The sequence below is a fragment of the Vidua macroura genome, chromosome 6 (assembly GCF_024509145.1).
Source record: "Vidua macroura isolate BioBank_ID:100142 chromosome 6, ASM2450914v1, whole genome shotgun sequence".
In the NCBI taxonomy this organism is placed as follows: Eukaryota; Metazoa; Chordata; class Aves; order Passeriformes; family Viduidae; genus Vidua; species Vidua macroura.
The window spans coordinates 58,280,799-58,298,024 of record NC_071576.1 but is presented as its reverse complement, the minus strand read 5'-3'; the positions used below and the strand labels follow the sequence as shown (position 1 = coordinate 58,298,024).

Below are 17,226 nucleotides of genomic sequence, written 5' to 3'. Positions count from 1 at the left end.
GTGTATTAACCAAGTAATAGAAGTTGGACATATTGGTGGAAAGGAGAGAGGATACAACAGTCAGCAATGACACAGGAGTTTGTGCACTTGTGAAAGTATTTAATTTTTACAGTTACAGAGTTTTTATTGCAAGTCAAACAGTGCTGGTCTTGCTAGCAACAACTACATAAATTTAATGTCATTTAAAGCTTACACCATAAACAGTTAATATTTCAGGCCCTGGATTTCTTAGGGAATTTCACCCATGGCACAGTTCAGAGCAGATTTACCCCAGTGCTAAATGACACATTATGGAGTAAGCCTGGCATTCCAGACTTGTCCCATTTCACCTCCTGTGCTCTGCTACTTTAGGCTGGAGTTTATTCTAAGTCTGTGCAGTCCTCTGAGGCTGGGAACAAAAAAATACTTCAGACTCCCTGAACAAATTCTTCCCTTCTCTAAGAATGTTTATATGGCTAGAACAAGGAATCTTGAGGGGTTTGGGAGTTTTTATCCCTCAGGTCAGGGGCATACCTGTAAACACTACAGGTATTACACAAGGCTCTGATAATCCTCTTCTGCAGAGAAATGAGAAATGGAGCATTTTTTAACCCAGTTAATTCTTTGTGCTGGCCTGTAGAGCAAATAACATCCATGTCAAAACTTGACTGTTGTGTCTGCTTCTACTGTTAAAAAATATTTATATTAAAAATAAGAGACATAGAACTTCAAATTAGACATGTGGAGGCAGTCATCATGAAAAACATGAAACATATGTATCCAACCACGTGTTACTCTTTGGACTTGGAATATCTCTAGCTAGAAAGCAGGATTTACCACCTGAAGGGTGCTCTCTTTTTCATGGGATAAATACATTGGGATCATGAACTTAGTAAAGGACCGGAATTTAAAACTGTTACAATGTTATTTAACAGATGTATTTGAAGACTTCATTTCTCCAACAACTGCTGCTCAGACATTATTGTTTACATCGTGTAGTAAAAGGAAAGAGGTGAGTTGTTCAAGGATTATACTGAAATACCACTAGCTAAATTCAGTTTATTTGCTGAAAGCTGTTAATAAAAGTTTTACTTTTTTCCTCTCATATCATAATACGCTAAAATTTGAAATTCCAAATTTATTTTGCACTGGTCTATTTATGATTTTTTGTATTTGCAAATTCCCCTAGGGCCCATTCTTGACAGAATATGGTGTGTTTATAACAAAGACATAAAACATTGCCCAAATTCCAGACTTGGAGCAAGCTGTTAGATATTGTAGCATTTCAGAGCACAGAGAATGGTACCTGGGAAGATTGATTGGAATACTTTGACTAACCTTCCATGTAATCTAGGTCCTGCAGAAGACAATGGGCTTTTGTTATCAGATCCTTACGGAGCCAAATGCTGATCCTCGCAAGAAAGATGGTGCTTTACATATGATTGGTTCTTTGGCTGAAATTCTCCTAAAAGTAAGCAGAACAAATCTAGTTGTTCTATTCATCCTTTTTTTTTTTTTTTTGCCCCTCCTATGCTTTCTCTAACATATAGTGCCTTAGAAGAAATGCAAATAGCTCAGAGTTCACAAGTTTCTGAATTGCTGCCAGTTTTTTTTAAGCTGTTGAACTTAATTGTTTTGGGTTTAATGTCAGTTTAATTACTTAATTACCAAAGTTTTATAGGTCATGTTCAAGTTCAGATTACTAAATTCCTTTAAGTTATGTGCTTCTGGTGAGAATTACTACACCATTTCTGTGCTTTACTTAATTACATTCCCTTTTTTGTGGAAGAAGAGAAAAAAGTGCATCCAGTGGGAGGCTGTTTATTTACTGGACTGGTTTTTGTGTCTAGAAGAGAGGAAATAAAATGAAATTAGAGATGTTGCCCAGTTAAAATGGTAGCAAAATAGATGCATGGCATGGACTTGTATTTGGACCACAGCTCCAAGCAGTTTCCCTGACCACTTTTACTTTTGGTGCCAATGTGCTGCCAACCGAAAGGTGTCTCTTGGGGTCAAAAAATGGCTGGGGAAAAAAGGTGTCAGTATTATCAAAATTGTTAAAACCCGTGTAGGATCCAAGTTCAACTACTAATAGAGGAGATTATTGTTGCATAATAGACTTCAAAAAAGGGATAAGTGAAAAGTCTGAGGGTTACACTCTTCACACTTTATCATGTGTGTCTTTTTTATTGGGATAGAAATACATTTTTATATGAAGTTTTAAACTGATGTGTTTCCCCTCATATTTTGACAGAAAAAGATCTATAAGGATCAGATGGAATATATGTTGCAGAATCATGTGTTCCCTCTCTTCAGCAGTGAGCTGGGTTACATGAGAGCACGGGTAAGAAAGTGTGGCATTTACTGGTGAGATACGCTGTTCCAACTGAAGAATCCAGAAATCTGCAACTTCTTCCCTCTCACAGATGCTCTCCTTTCTGCACCTTTTTCATAATAAATGGTACACTTACTCCAGGGATGAGTACCAGTTTTTACATGTGATTATAGATAGCCCCTGTGTAGTTTTGAAATGGCTGCAGCGCTGTGTGCACAGTTTCCCATCTGTGTCTGGTGGTAGGGTCTGTGTGTGTTTTGCACATAGACTGTACTGCTCACACAAAACCTGTGGCCAAAGATGAACCTGAGATCATAGTACTGGTTTAGTGATGTCTGCCCACTGACCAGCCTCCACACTCTCAAACATCTTCATCACTGAAAACTCTTACAGTATCTTTATTCAGCAGGAGTTGCACCTCAGATTCAACGATTTGTGTAGGTTATGGATATACAAATAGTTGATATTCCTGTTTGTAGGTTTTGCAGCTCTGAATTTCTTCAATGTCCTTTTTTTTTTTTTTCAGGCTTGCTGGGTTCTCCATTATTTCTGTGAAGTCAAATTTAAAAGTGACCAGAATCTCCAGACAGCCTTAGAACTCACGAGAAGGTGTCTGATAGATGATAGGGAAATGCCTGTGAAAGTGGAAGCTGCAATAGCTCTTCAAGTTCTCATCAGTAATCAAGAGAAAGGTAGGAGCCTTTTCTTACAGCTGCAGGAAGCTTTACAGAAATAGGTGTTAACTGTGTGATATTCAGGCAGACTTGTTCTCTTCTTCCCTGATGTTAATTTCCCTCTTGCAATTGTAACTTGTAATCATTTGCTATAATTTTTCAGCTGGAAAAGTTTATTTTTTAAAATAAATTACACAATAAATTGCATTTTAACATAAGACATAATGATTATTAAAACATGGTAAAGAGCTTCATGGTACAGGAAATCCAGTTTTATAGCACCTAATAATTGAATCAGAAATACGGTGGCAATATCTGTCTTGGCATATATTCATTAATGTTAAAATTTATTTAAAGAAAAAAAAAAAAAAAAAAAAAAAGGCTGTCTTGATCCAGGCAGGTTTTACATGGTTTAGTATTCCTGAAGCTGGCATAAAAGCCACAAAGCAAACATAAATTATATGTTTAATACTTCAGGTAATTTGACAAAGGTGTATATGTACCAATTCCCATTCAATTAACATTTGCATTGATCAGTAATCTTGTATTTTATTAATTCAGACTGCAGTGCTGTGGTTTTCATACTTTAATTTCGATCCTCTTGTCATACATTATTAAAATTTGTTCATTGCTATAATGATTTATTCTACTCATGGTTTTGGCCTGTTAATGCTGAAGCACTAAATAAAGTTCTTTGAGGTGTAGGTTCTTAAACTCATCTGTGGTTTTCTAAGAATGTTAATTCAAACATTCCACCTGTTTTACAGCTAAAGAATATATTACTCCATTCATTAGACCTGTAATGCAAGCTTTGCTTCATATTATAAGAGAGACTGAAAATGATGATCTTACTAATGTGATTCAGAAGATGATCTGTGAATATAGTGAAGAAGTTACCCCAATTGCAGTAGAAATGACACAGCATTTGGTGAGACTTTATGGTGGCTTGGGAAGATGTTTAATATGGGAAAGATTGGTGTTTAAATTTGATAGTTGAGTTTGACCATCAGTTAATAGCTGTTGTTACTCCATTCTAAGTGCATTGATACAAGTAATTTTCTTCTACATTTAGACAGTTTTTCATCAGAAGTGGCTTCATAACTTAGACCAAGTAGAAATTTCTAAGAACAATTCTAGAAATATTTGCCAAATCTTGGCATATTTCCTCCTGATAGTGGTAATCATGAGATTGGTAGCACGTTTTAGGTAGTCTCTAAAATGTCACTTAGGTTGTCTCTTTTAAAATATTAAATTAAAGAGTAGATTTTAATTGAAAATTTTGGTGTGAAAACAAAGTTGAATCTGCAGGAGAAATTCAGAGCTTGAATGGCCATATCTAGCCAGTTGTATTAATGGTTGCAAAAGCAGAGGTCAGCTCAGTGCTTCCCTATTAAAGGCCTTGGAGTTAAAATGGAATTGTTAGAGTGTCCTCTCTGGGAATGCCTGCCAAGTGTTCTGGTCTAGTTCAGCTACTGAGGAAACCTTGTGTCACAAGAACTTACCAAGGGAAAATGTATTCTTTTGCATGGGACATAATGTCATTTATATATTTTTATTCAGGAGTAGATAAAGGGTGACAGCTCCAATGGTTTAACATCCAATTTTTATCATCCTGAGAAGAAATTCTGGAGCAGAGCAATCACCTGCTATTATTTGTACACATTTTCTCAGCAGAAGTCCTTCTGAAATTGTGTAGAGTGCCAGATTATCACAATTTAATGACATATTTATGGTGTTTCTGCTATTACGTGCAGGCAATGACATTTAACCAGGTGATCCAGACTGGTCCAGATGAAGAGGGCAGCGATGACAAAGCAGTGACAGCAATGGGAATCTTGAATACTATCGATACACTTCTCAGTGTAGTTGAAGATCACAAGGAAGTAAGTAAAAATTACTTTCAAGCTGATATGTATGGTCTAAGAACACTGTAAGTCTTTTGTAGTCCTAGCATTGTTAGCTGTAAAACTGTCCTTCTGGCCAAAAAGATGTTAAAACAGAAAATAGTGAAATACTTATCATGTAGCCAAGTTGTAACAGAGTGGGTCACTTTTCTAATGCAATGCATGCAGCAATAGAGCATAAATGTTGCCACAGGATTTCCCGTAAGAATCCAGCTTCTTGTTCAAATGTGTCTGTAGCAGGTGGAGCTCTCTCAGTTCAGTTGAAAACACACATCTGATTTGATGAGGTCTGCCCTTCAAACAAAACAGATAAAGCTTCACATAGCTGCAAACATTGACTCTGCTGACTGGGTTTGCTCGCTGTGACAGAATCGATGTGGGTAAATACAGCTCTTGTGGCTGTGCTCAGAGATGGGGGATTTTACCTGCCACATCTGCCCTGGGGAATTTTCCTTTGGGATTAAAACTTCTATCTTTGTTTTCGTGTACTGAATGGAGACACTCCTGTCCAGAGTACAGCCAGTTCAAAAGATGCTATTTCTGATTAAAATCTTTCTTGACAAAGTCAGCTACAGTCTTTTAATAAATACATTATAGTTTTTTAGTGACTGAAAAGTTCAGTACTAAACTGTAAGGCTCTGAAGACTTCACTAAAGAAGCAGCATCAAATTCCCAAGGGAATTCCTAAGAATTCAGTGCTGCCACACCAAGGACCAGCTCAGCTCATTTTGTTGTTGCTAGAGCTGCTTGTACTTGTTTTTATCAGCATATCCTTGCCTTCTAAATTAAAATTCTGTGTAACAATATGCTAGTTTTGAGGGGCTCAGTTTGAAAATGTTGACCAGTAAATATTAATATTTTGAGACATCTCACACAGAATGACCAGTGTTACAAGAGATAAGGTATTTAGCAGGTTACTTTCAAACCCTGTTCTGCATAGCTAAAACCAGAAACTCAGCCTTTACTTGTCCCTGTGCAAGGTGAGTGCCCTCAGCAGGCTAATGACTGCTTTGTTCACTATTCCATGGACTAATATATACTAATTGGGAGCACTGACTGAATCTGTAGGACCAGCATTTACACTGATGGTCTCCATACCATGTGAACATCCTAAGCTAGGCGTGGGAAGTGGTTTGGTATTTACGATTTTTTGGAGGTTTTTTTTTTTGTTTTAATTTCTTTTCTGGTACAGGAAATACCTCCTGTGATTTCCATTGTTTACTCCTTTGATATTTGCTTACAGTGTTTTAATGGGGCTGATCTGGTGTAGAGGGTTAGTCAGGCTTTTCTTTTTAAAGGATACCCTATAATGAGATTCTTCCATATTCAAAAACCACTTGTATTGAACACTATCTTGCATATGCTTAGCTGAGTGCTGCTCTTACACATTTAGTGCTCTAAAATGTGAGACATTTCTAATAGTTCTTAAAAACTATATTCTATATATAGAAGCTGCTTTGACAAATTTTAAAATGTGTTTAATTTCAACTCCAAAGTATTGAAAATAGTCATTACCTGTTTTTTTTTTTTTTTTCAGATTACCCAGCAGCTGGAAGGGATCTGTTTGCAAGTGATTGGAACAGTTTTGCAGCAGCATGTATTAGGTATCTGTACTTCTGCTGGCTTACTTTTAGAAGTACATGGGATTGGCATGCTATTTACCTAGATTCTGTTTGTTTTAGAGTTCTACGAGGAGATCTTTTCCTTGGCTCATAGTCTGACCTGCCAACAGGTTTCTGCACAAATGTGGCAGCTTCTTCCTCTTGTGTTTGAAGTCTTCCAGCAGGATGGTTTTGATTATTTTACTGGTAAGTAATATAAATAAATTGGGAAGCTAGAGGGTTTCATGGATGCGATTTCAGCCATACAATGAATTGCATCATGACTGAAATGTCAGGAAAACACTCAAGTGAGATTACACTTGAAGTATTTTTATCTTGCTGTTGCTGCTACCAGACTTGTTTTGCTAAGGCACGTATGACTTGCACACGCTTATCTTGGCACACATTAAGCAAGAACTGTAATTATTAATACACAGATTTTAACCTGATTTTAATAGAAGGCAGATGATACCTAACTGATCATCCTTCTTTTTAATACAGATATGATGCCTCTCTTGCATAATTATGTTACTGTTGATACAGATACACTTCTGTCAGACACAAAATATCTTGAAATGATCTACAGTATGTGCAAGAAGGTGAGTATATTCCTGTGTGGTAACAAAACCTGCCATCTCTGAAGAAATAACCGTGTTAAACTGGGTACTTTTTTCCACAGCAGCTTTTGACTTCTGCTCTTTAAAGCATTTTGCTATCTAACATCCTCTAAGATTCCCAAAATTACTAAGTTATTGCGGAGAAATTTAAAAAGATTGCATCAAAATTTCAGATACATGCTTTTGGCAGAAGGGAAAAATAAATACTACATAACAAAAGCAGAATAAACAAAGCAGGTTTGGTGCAATACACTTTGTGCATATGGACATGCAAGATAGATTGTAAAAGGTAGGTGGATTCTTCCATCTGGGATCTGTAGCCTCACCATGGCCAGGATACACGTGCTGTATGTGTGCTGAAGGTCTGACACCTGTTAGCTAAATAAGTGGTGCAGGAATGGAAGGTAAAGGGACAGGAATAGGAAGATGTTTTCCCAAGTTTGTGCCACGTCAGTGGTGAAAGCTGGGAGCAGAATGCAGTTGGTCTGACTCAGTCCGGGCACTTTTGGGCAGGGTTTCTGTATTCTAGTTTGTATTACTGGGCTTTCTTTGTCCAGTCAAAATGTAGAATACACAGCTTTCCAGAGTGTTAGCACCATGTTAGGAAAAGAATACTTTTTTATAAGGTGTGTGTTAATGTTTTATCATCTCTAATAGTAATATATGGGGATTTCAGTTTTCCACCCCTGGATATGGTGTGTGGTGTCTAGAGCTTTGGTGAACTGTCAGCTGTGCTGCCCGTGGTATTTCCTGAGTAATTATTTTGAAGATGTTTAAATATTACAGTGAATAACTATTTTAGTATTCTGTAAATACTAGTGAATAACTCTTGCCAGCCTTTGTTTGAAAACAAGTTGCAACCAGGCCAAATGTGGTGGTTGTAATTTCTTGGAATGTTGCATATAAAATGTATGTTACATATAACATCATGACCACTTAGTGATTAGGGTTAGCTGAGCACAGTGAATTTTTAACACAAGTTTTAGGTATTGCATGGTCTTCCACTGGATATCCCATTTTTGTAAATAAAAATTCTACAAAATTCAGTACATTGATGCATAAGAAAAGTTTCTCTTTTGTGTATGGAAATAATCCTTGGCAAAACGACAGCTGATGCTTTGACAGTAACTGTGGTAGGCTCAGCACCCGTAGAGTTCTTGAATATTTCTACAATTGGTTAGTTTTGCCCACTTTCTGCAGTTTCCAGTCTCTGGTTGTCATGCTGAGCCATTTCTGTAGATCTGGCTGCTTCACTGATGGCTGTTAATGCTGGCATTGTTAGAGGGCGTAGATTCATAGCAGCTTTTCAAAGCAAAGCAGTGTATAGAGAATACTCCCTGAGGGGATACACCACCAGTAACGGCTGTGTTTCAGGTCCTTACAGGAGTTGCTGGAGAAGATGCAGAATGTCATGCAGCAAAGCTGTTAGAAGTAATTATTCTTCAGTGTAAAGGGCGTGGCATTGATCAGGTTGGTAACGACTTTGGTTGCTAAAACTAATACTTCTAAATTATTTTATTGTGTAGTATGAATTGATTATGTATTAAGATGAGTTTTGTTATGAGCACTTTGTGTGGTGCAACCGATAATTTTGTCAGTGCTACTGATTGACAGCACTGCAGAGTTCCTGCACACTTTGGCTCCAGAATTTAGGACACTGCAAAACTCTGTTTTTTTCATGAGTCTGGAAGAGTGCCACCTCAGGAGCATCTTGGTTCTAAAAAGTCAATTAATTGCATTCTAAGTTAATTCTAGTGAATATTTAATGAAAATTATTCTGTCAACCTCATAGCTTTGACATAATGAAGAATGAAGTTCCTAGAATCCAGTCAATGTAATAGAAGGACTAGAGACTTCATTATGAAATTAGAGATGAATAAGTTGATTTTTCTGGACTTCCTAGTGTACACATTTTCTCTATTTTCCATTTTTAATACACAAGGTTATAAAACCAGAAGTTATATTTGCTGTGCAGGATGTCACAAAATCCATGTGATTAAATATTTTCACATTTTCATTTCATCTTTGTATCTGACTTCTGCTAGCAATTAAAAATGACTCAGTTTTATGCCATCTGTGTTTATGTGCCACACTGTTGAAGTACAGAACGACAAGTTTTATTTTTGATCACTGAGTGTGAATGTTCTCACTGTCCAGTGCATACCCTTGTTTGTGGAAGCCGCCTTGGAGAGACTGACCAGAGAAGTGAAAACCAGTGAGCTGCGAACCATGTGCCTCCAGGTTGCCATAGCTGCTTTGTACTACAATCCTCATTTACTATTAAACACGTTGGAAAACCTTCGTTTCCCCAATAATGTGGAGCCTGTCACCAATCACTTCATAACTCAGTGGCTTAATGACGTGGACTGTTTCCTGGGGTAAGTGTTTGTACTTCTGGAGATGAGTCTCTGATAAACCTGTGTATGACCTGCTTGTAAATCGTGACAAAACTTGCAACTTTTCTACTCTTCTGTTTTGTAGACTTCATGACAGAAAGATGTGTGTGCTTGGCCTGTGTGCTCTTATTGATCTGGAGCAAATACCACAGGTTTTAAATCAAGTTGCTGGGCAGATCCTGCCAGCTTTTATCCTTTTATTTAATGGATTGAAAAGAGCATATGCCTGTCATGCAGAGCACGAAAATGACAGTGATGATGATGATGAAGCTGAAGAAGATGAGGAAACAGGTATGGAGACGGAACCTTTGTTATTTTGCATGTTGTTTTTTTTTTTTTCTGATGGAGATACTGAGTTCCTTTGTGGAATTCTTCTAAGTATCCTAATTCCAAAAATGAAGCACTGCAGTAGAACACTGGACATCTTTTGCCAACTTTTAAATCTATCTGACTTGCTTTCTACTCCCTCTTAAAACCTGACTTCCAGAGCTGAGTTAAATGAGTTCCCCCCTTTCCAGCCCACAAGTTACCACTTTCACTGCCTGTTTTATCTAATTAGCCACATTTCTGAAGAATTGTTCTTGCTGTTCTCAAGATAAACCTTTGTTTGCTTATAATTAACTCAGAGGAGCTGGGGAGTGATGAAGATGACATTGATGAAGATGGTCAAGAATATCTAGAAATTCTAGCAAAACAGGCAGGTGAAGATGGAGATGATGAAGACTGGGAAGAAGATGATGCTGAAGAGACTGCTTTGGAAGGTTATTCCACGATTATTGATGATGAAGATAACCCTATTGATGAATATCAGATATTTAAAACCATTTTTCAGAGTAAGTAACTGTATTTCTTTTCCTGGCCAACAAGTTACATTTCAGCTTTATTATACACTGTTGTTAAGTAGAAGTTGTTCAAAACTTCCAAACAGGCTTTCCAATACATGCTTGAACCATTTATTTCTTTGGTGAGGAGATGCCATTGTTAAACTTATATAGCAGAGGGAGTTACTTGAATGAATTTATAGTGGTAGGGAAGAGGTCAGAAGCTGTACTAGTGTTTAAATGTCTTGAATGATGTAACCATAACAGAATTAAAATTATTAAAATGGCAGTGAGTGAGTAAGGTTTGAGTTCTAGAACATTTTAATCAACACTTTGCTTTTGCTTATGTTTTCTTTGTGCTGCAGCAATTCAGAACCGTAACCCTGCGTGGTACCAGGCTTTGACACAGGGCCTTACCGAGGAGCAAAGGAAGCAGCTGCAGGACATAGCGACCCTGGCAGATCAGCGGCGGGCAGCACACGGTATTTGCACCCTTTAGACCAGTAATGCCTCCTTTGCTCTCTGAATGCCCTGGGTGTGCTCAAGAAGCATGATCCAGAAAAGGCCTTTAAGTCAAGCCTGATAATGTCTCCATCAAAACAGGGTTGTTTGAAATCTCTTTGAATTGTCAGGTCACAAAGCCTCCATGCACAAACTGGGTGGCAGTACCACAGGTGGGAGGAATGGTAGAAGCACTTGGGGAGGGTAGCCAAGGAAAAAAAAATAAATATTTGTCCTAATTGCTTGGATTTGAAAACAATTTATTTGATTACCTGAAGGTAGATGAACTCCAGGTATGTTAACAAACACATCAAGTGGCTGATGAATGATTTCCTGAGATGTCACGTAATCCAGCTGGGATAGACAAGGATTCTGTGGCTAGGAGAATACTAAATTATGGAAGTAGTACTATCTGTAAAGCCACATCATTAAGCCTATTAAGTATTACATATAATACAGATTCTTTTAATCTGTATTCAGTTTATCTTTTTTCTTGGTTTTCCCTTTTGAGATTAAGCCAATATATACAACACTGTAAAATTAAGACTGGATGTTGAGGGATCAGTCCAACCTCATATCCTCTGTCTTAGTGAGCAATTGCTACAGATATTTCAAAATGGAATTTCATAAAAATTTCAATAAAAAGATTGGTAGTAAGAATACACATTTAGTAAGTACTTTTTATGAGAGAACAGCCTAATTCACCTCACAAAGCTTGTGTCCAGAATGATCCAGTTTTAATGGTTATAAAACACAGTTTCCCTGTGACCCCTGTCAAGCAGTAGACATTATTTGATGTAACTTTATACTACTGCATTTTATGGAGACAAAAGTTTGAGGTGTATGTTTGTTTGTTTGGGTTTTTGTACTGTTTTTTTTCAGAGAAGTTGTAAAGTTTAACTTAAGCAACCAGATCCCTATGGGAAATTCTTGCCTACTATCACAGCACACTGATACTACATTTAGGCCACTTAGCACACATGGGGACATCCTGTTAGAAGGATTTGAAATACAGTTCTCCCTTCTAATTGTACTTTAGAAGAATTTCCATATGCTGAGAGATTTCTCTTCTGTGGAGCTGTGAGGAATTCCCCACGCTCCATTAGCCATGGCAACATCTTTGTGGCCTGTTTCCAAAGAAACAGAGCCAAAATGCAGATTTGCCAGATAATATGAGCTGACCTGTATTCCAAGAAAGATTGCAACTGTTTTGATTCAGGAGAAAGCTCTAAGACCAATATAAGACATTAATAAGTGGTGTTATCTTGGCCTGGGAATAATACAAGCCACCTTCTGCATAATCTAGATTGTAGTAAAGGTACAGCCTAAATTACCAACCTGGTTTTCAGTTGTCCATGTATTAGGATTGTAAAAACTGCTTTACAGCAATACCTGTCCTACAGCAGTGTTTGAAGGATGGTAAAATCAGACACCTTAACAATCACTGGTAGTTACAGTGATGGATATGTGCACCTCAGGTGTCTAAAGATCTTAAGGTTTGGTTGAAAATGAAAAGTGATCAACTTGGTAGTTTCAGCATTATTTTGTAACCTAAAGTCCAAACTACCTGCTTGGATAGCAGCATGTGTAAAAAGGCTTTTTCTTCTGCTTCAGTGGTGGTTTCTGCTTATATTGTTGAATTGAGATAGGAACACCAAAAATTTAGCCAATATCTGTGTACTGCTTTTTTGCACGTGTGCTCTGTTACTGATTTGACTGCAAGTCTGTTGATGTTAACCAGAAAGAACTGTGTGCCTGTTACCAAGTTCATAAGTGCAGTATTCATTCAGGTGCTGTTTCTAAATTAGAGTCATGTCCAAAAGCTAAAGTGTGGGCTTTTTAAAGTACAAATTCATGAAAGTCTGGTGGTAACAATACTAAGAAGTTAAAATAAGTAGTCAGTCCATCTGTTCTTTGGGGCCTGGCACATTTCCACTTGTTTGTGCTGATTCCTTTGTTGGGTAACCCCAGGCTAAACCTGTATCTCTGAGAGATTCAAAGTGGTCAGTCACAGAATCTTGGTCTGTCTTACCCCCTACACACACACTAAAACTTCTTCCTTCTGTTTTTTGTTTTGTTTTGTTTTGTTTTGTTTTAGAATCCAAAATGATTGAAAAGCATGGAGGATACAAATTCAATGCTCCAGTTGTGCCAACTTCATTTAATTTTGGAGGTCCTGCCCCAGGAATGAATTGAATTATCACTTTTCCTGCTACTGTGTGATTGTAGTGAAGAGCTTGTGTTCCTCCCAATAGTGGTTCCAGAACTGGTTCATGTTATCTACAACTCACTCTAAACTAATTTATAAATAGATTGGACAAAAGCCCCAGAAGTGGGACCTGATTATTCAACCTGATACTGGAAAGCAAACCAGAGGTTTTTTTGAAGATAGGAAGAATCTGAATTTAAAGCTTCAAATGACACACTTTGGAGATTGGAAATCAAGAGGGGATGTCATGAAGGCAGCTTTTCTTTTTCTGAGGAAAAAAAACTAGACATGGGCTGCAGGACTATTTAAAATGTCTCATTTACAGTACAAGCTAGAAGGCAGACTTAATTTTTACACCTGTGGCAGTATGAGTATTTGCCCAGTTTCTTTCCCTTTTATCCCTACTACTGGGTGTCTATTCTTTTAATGTAAATAAGATAAGGTAATCAGATAGCCTTACTTAATCTTCATCATTTCCATTTATCAAGATTGTTCATATGTAGAATATTGGACACTTAATGTAGCACTACATAACTGATAAATCTGTAAATGAATTAGCACTTTCATATTGAAACAAGCCTGCTAGCCTATGTACAAAATAGCAAAAATGTTTGCTGTTTATAAAAATAAAAAAAATAAGGGATGTATTGGGGAAAATAATTTCAAGTTATTAATTTAAAATGAACTAGCAGTTTTGTACCTGGTGACTTTGTGGTACAGTCACCTCTGGTTGTGACTTGAATTCGGATATGTAAAAAGGGGTTAGTGATATTTCATTGCTGCTAAAGAAAAAATAGCAACACCCTCCGTGTCCTTTGTTTTTTTTAAAGATCTCACTGTACAAGCTAGAAAATTGAACAAATATGTACTGTAAGCACAAAGAAAAGTTATCCTCTCTAAGGCAGGTAAATGAGATGTGAAGTTCTTAAGGTCAATTGAAGTGTATGGGTGAAACACCTACATATGCAATCTATTAAAAACAACAGTATCATTGGCTGATCTGGGCTATGGTATATAATTGCAATTTTCCCCCCCAGTTGTGCAGAATATTCTTTTTCCAGCTCATGGTAGTGCAGGTGCACCACTCCTGCATTTCATTCCCCCTCTTTTTGCACTTGCAGCATTAGTGTGTGCTGTTGTCTGCCTGATCCAGACAGTGTATTTGAAGTTTTGCCAATCTTTCAGTTTTGAAGCCACAATTTTCTTCCTTCAAAGTTGCTATAGTAACTAGTATTTTAGCTAGAGAGGCAAAATACAGTTCCCTCTGGGACCACTATCAAAACCACTGTATGAAGAAGCCAGCAGGGAGAGGCTGTGAATGGGTTGGCTTAAATGCCCCCTTTTTCTTTTCTAAAAGCAAATCCATTGGCGTTTGATCTTGCCTTGAGATCATTGGTGTCAGGTCTTTTAAATCAAATGTTTGGGTTGTTTTTTTTTTCTTTAGGCTGTTTTTATATAAAAATGTCACCTGCTGTTACAATTGATATTAAACAAGCTACCTTAATTTAATGTAAGCCTCCAAAATTTAAATACAGGTTAAAAATAAACTGAGTTTTTATCTGTAAAAATGAAATGCACATATATATATATTATGATACTCAAAATGCAGTCTTCAGAAAATTGGTCTGTGTGGTGTGGTTTTTTGCATCAGCAGAGTAGCAGGATTTGGTGGTGCTTTGGGGTTTCCTTGCTGAGCTGCCCAGCCCCACGCTCTGCCTGCCGCTGGTGCTGGCGCTTCCCAGGCAGCGGGAGGGGTTTTCCAGCCTCTCCGCTGGAGAGCGGCTGCCTGGCTCCGGCAAACGCTTCCCTGCGCACGGGGGGCCAAGGTGGGACAGGAGCCCTGCCCCAGTACCAAAGGGACACTTGAAAAGCAAAGCACCTGAGGTGAAAAAGCCTGTGATGGGTGGGAATATCCATCCTCGTGGTGGTGTGAGACCTGGGGTAGTTGCTGTGCATCTTCAGGGGGTGCACAGAGCAGAACTTACCTGGGGGTTTGTGACTCTAACTCATGGGCATGTCCAGGCGTGCTCCGGCCCCCAGGGAATCTCTAGACAGGGTTTTATTTTTGTAGAAAAAGCTGACAGATGTGCTTCCAGCATGCCTTCTGCTTACATTGCTTGGGAACACCCAGTTTGACAAATAATTTCTGAACATCTGCTGGTTGGGTATCTGCTTACCTTCGTATGCATCCTAAAAATGCATGAGAAGCTTTGAGGACAGGTGAGCCATTTTGGGCCTCCTGCCAGAAGATGTGGCAGCAGCAGTGAGAAGGCTTCATGTATAAAGCAGATGACAAAAATATAGGGGGGAATCACCAATTTTAGTGCTATTGTCAGTTCCGGAACAATTATATTTTTCAAGTCACAAGGGAAGAATTCTATCTTGGTGTGAGGAATACAGTCTTACTTCAAGGGTGCTTTTATGTGTCACTAGACTGGTTAGCAAGGAGCATCTTTTTTAAGAATGGGTCTAGAACTTTGCTTTCCTTTGCTCCAAGAAATGTATTTATAGAAATTGCAAAAGAGTTTTGCATTGTTATTGGTGGTGATAGCGCATTTTGTGATGCAATATATCAATTTCAGTGATACACTTATGTCAAATTAAAAACTGATCTTCCTCCTAGAACTTGCACTTATCCATTCCATTTTCAAGGATAATGCAACTCTAAAGGAAGAGCTGGGAAATTTAAAGCCTCTGTTTTTTGGTTTTTTTTTTCTATTATGGAAGATCTCCTTGGATTAATAAACATCAAAAGCAAATCCTTATCTTCACTTATTTCAGTGTGGTGTTTTGAATGTAGATGTATCCTTAGAGTCCCGCTCGAGTTGCACAGCTCTCAGGTTTGTATTTCCCTCTCCAAAATATTCCTCCAAACAAATGTTAGGCAACAACCAGAGTTCTCTTCAACTGTGCTAAATATAAAAAATAGGCCGTTTTTAAAAATGCTTACATATTGGGTTAATATTTTCTTTCCTTAATCACTATCTTCAAAGAATTATTAATATATATCAACATAGTACCACAAAGCTCTATTCCTATCTCCTATAGCTAGGACTCTTACTGCAAGATTTATCAAGTCTGCAGTGGAATAACTACTGACTACCTGCCAATAAACATGCAGGTGATTTTAATTATGCCTAGTAATGGATACCTGGTAAGTTTTAAGGTTTAATTATTTTCTCTCTGGAACCTTCTACATACCCAGAATGAGCCAGGTGGAAAAGCTTTGTCTGCTGCTGATTATCAGTTACTTTTCAATCAATATGTAGCTTTATCTTAAATGGTGTGTCACTGGTTTGTGTATTTCTGCTTTTCATAGCAAACTGTTGATGGTGGAAACATAAAGCACTTCAGAATGGGAAACAGAGACTGTAGTATTTTGCAGAGATGATAATCTATTAATACAAGGGGAGTTGGCAAATCAGAAACAGGATTTTATCTTGGGTACTTCACTGCTGCTGTACCTCGAAACAAACTGATGCCTGCAGCTTGTATTTGCCTTAAAATTTATAATTAGGAAACAGTAAATTTATAAAGAAAAGCTGTTGGCCATTAGGCCTGTTTGGGAATAAGTATTTTTTGGCTTTTTTGTACAGCTGCAAAAAATTTTGGACTGCAAGACTTGCAAACTATTATTCCGGAGCAAAACGTAATTTTTTTTACATCTCTCATGTTCAGGAACATGCAGTAAGTCCATCAGAGCTGGGCTTACGGACCTATCAATGGGAACAATTCGCGTCATCTGCACAACAGGGTTTTCTGAGAAATCACCTGCTGAGTTTACCGTAACACGCTTTCCTCGCCTTACACCGGGAGACGTGGGACTATTACACGTTTCCATACCTAAAAATCTCCTAAGGATAACACTTCCAAGCACAGCTTTAACACAGCGTCCTTCTCCCCCAGAGCCGGGCTGGAATGGCAGCCGGGGCTAATGCGGCAGGAGGCCGCGAAGGGAAAAGCAGAGCGCTCACTGTCCCCGGCCCGGCCGTGCGGCCCCGCGGGGCCCCGCGCACGGCCCAAGGGAGCGCGGATGGCCCCGGCCGAGGCGGATCCGCTCGCCCGGGGGCCCGGGGGCCGCTGCCCGTCCCCTCACCGTCCGCTGCCGGTGCCCGCCGCCTCAGGCGCTGCCGGCCCGCGCGGCGCGCGCCGGGGGAGGGCAGGAAATGGCGCCGCTCCCCGCTGGCGC

General features: G+C 38.6%; 1 protein-coding gene, 1 long non-coding RNA gene and 1 other non-coding gene across 4 annotated transcripts in view; 2 read left to right on the top strand and 1 right to left on the bottom strand.

The window, feature by feature from the left end:
• IPO7 (importin 7) overlaps positions 1–15,808 on the top strand; it is a 34,566-nt gene extending 18,758 nt beyond the window's left edge. Inside the window, exons 11-25 of the mRNA XM_053979747.1 lie at positions 915–991; positions 1,334–1,450; positions 2,234–2,323; positions 2,841–3,006; positions 3,756–3,916; positions 4,743–4,871; positions 6,430–6,496; positions 6,575–6,700; positions 6,995–7,092; positions 8,485–8,580; positions 9,268–9,488; positions 9,592–9,797; positions 10,133–10,339; positions 10,693–10,809; positions 12,927–15,808. Of these exons, the coding sequence (XP_053835722.1) occupies positions 915–991; positions 1,334–1,450; positions 2,234–2,323; positions 2,841–3,006; positions 3,756–3,916; positions 4,743–4,871; positions 6,430–6,496; positions 6,575–6,700; positions 6,995–7,092; positions 8,485–8,580; positions 9,268–9,488; positions 9,592–9,797; positions 10,133–10,339; positions 10,693–10,809; positions 12,927–13,024 (1,976 nt within the window). The 3' untranslated portion in view covers positions 13,025–15,808. The remainder of the gene's footprint in view (positions 1–914; positions 992–1,333; positions 1,451–2,233; positions 2,324–2,840; positions 3,007–3,755; positions 3,917–4,742; positions 4,872–6,429; positions 6,497–6,574; positions 6,701–6,994; positions 7,093–8,484; positions 8,581–9,267; positions 9,489–9,591; positions 9,798–10,132; positions 10,340–10,692; positions 10,810–12,926) is intronic.
• Positions 90–17,147, bottom strand: LOC128808543 (uncharacterized). Of its 2 annotated transcripts, XR_008437488.1 has the most exons (5): positions 16,881–17,147; positions 11,101–11,240; positions 1,318–1,444; positions 514–613; positions 90–388 (listed from the first exon to the last, which is right to left on the bottom strand). It is a non-coding gene; the product is annotated as an uncharacterized LOC128808543 (long non-coding RNA). The 2 variants fall into 2 exon arrangements; XR_008437487.1 differs by having other exon boundaries at positions 90–613.
• LOC128809619 (small nucleolar RNA SNORA23) lies at positions 2,516–2,685 on the top strand. Its single transcript, XR_008437798.1, has one exon. It is a non-coding gene; the product is annotated as a small nucleolar RNA SNORA23 (small nucleolar RNA).
• Positions 17,148–17,226: the final 79 nt, after the last annotated feature.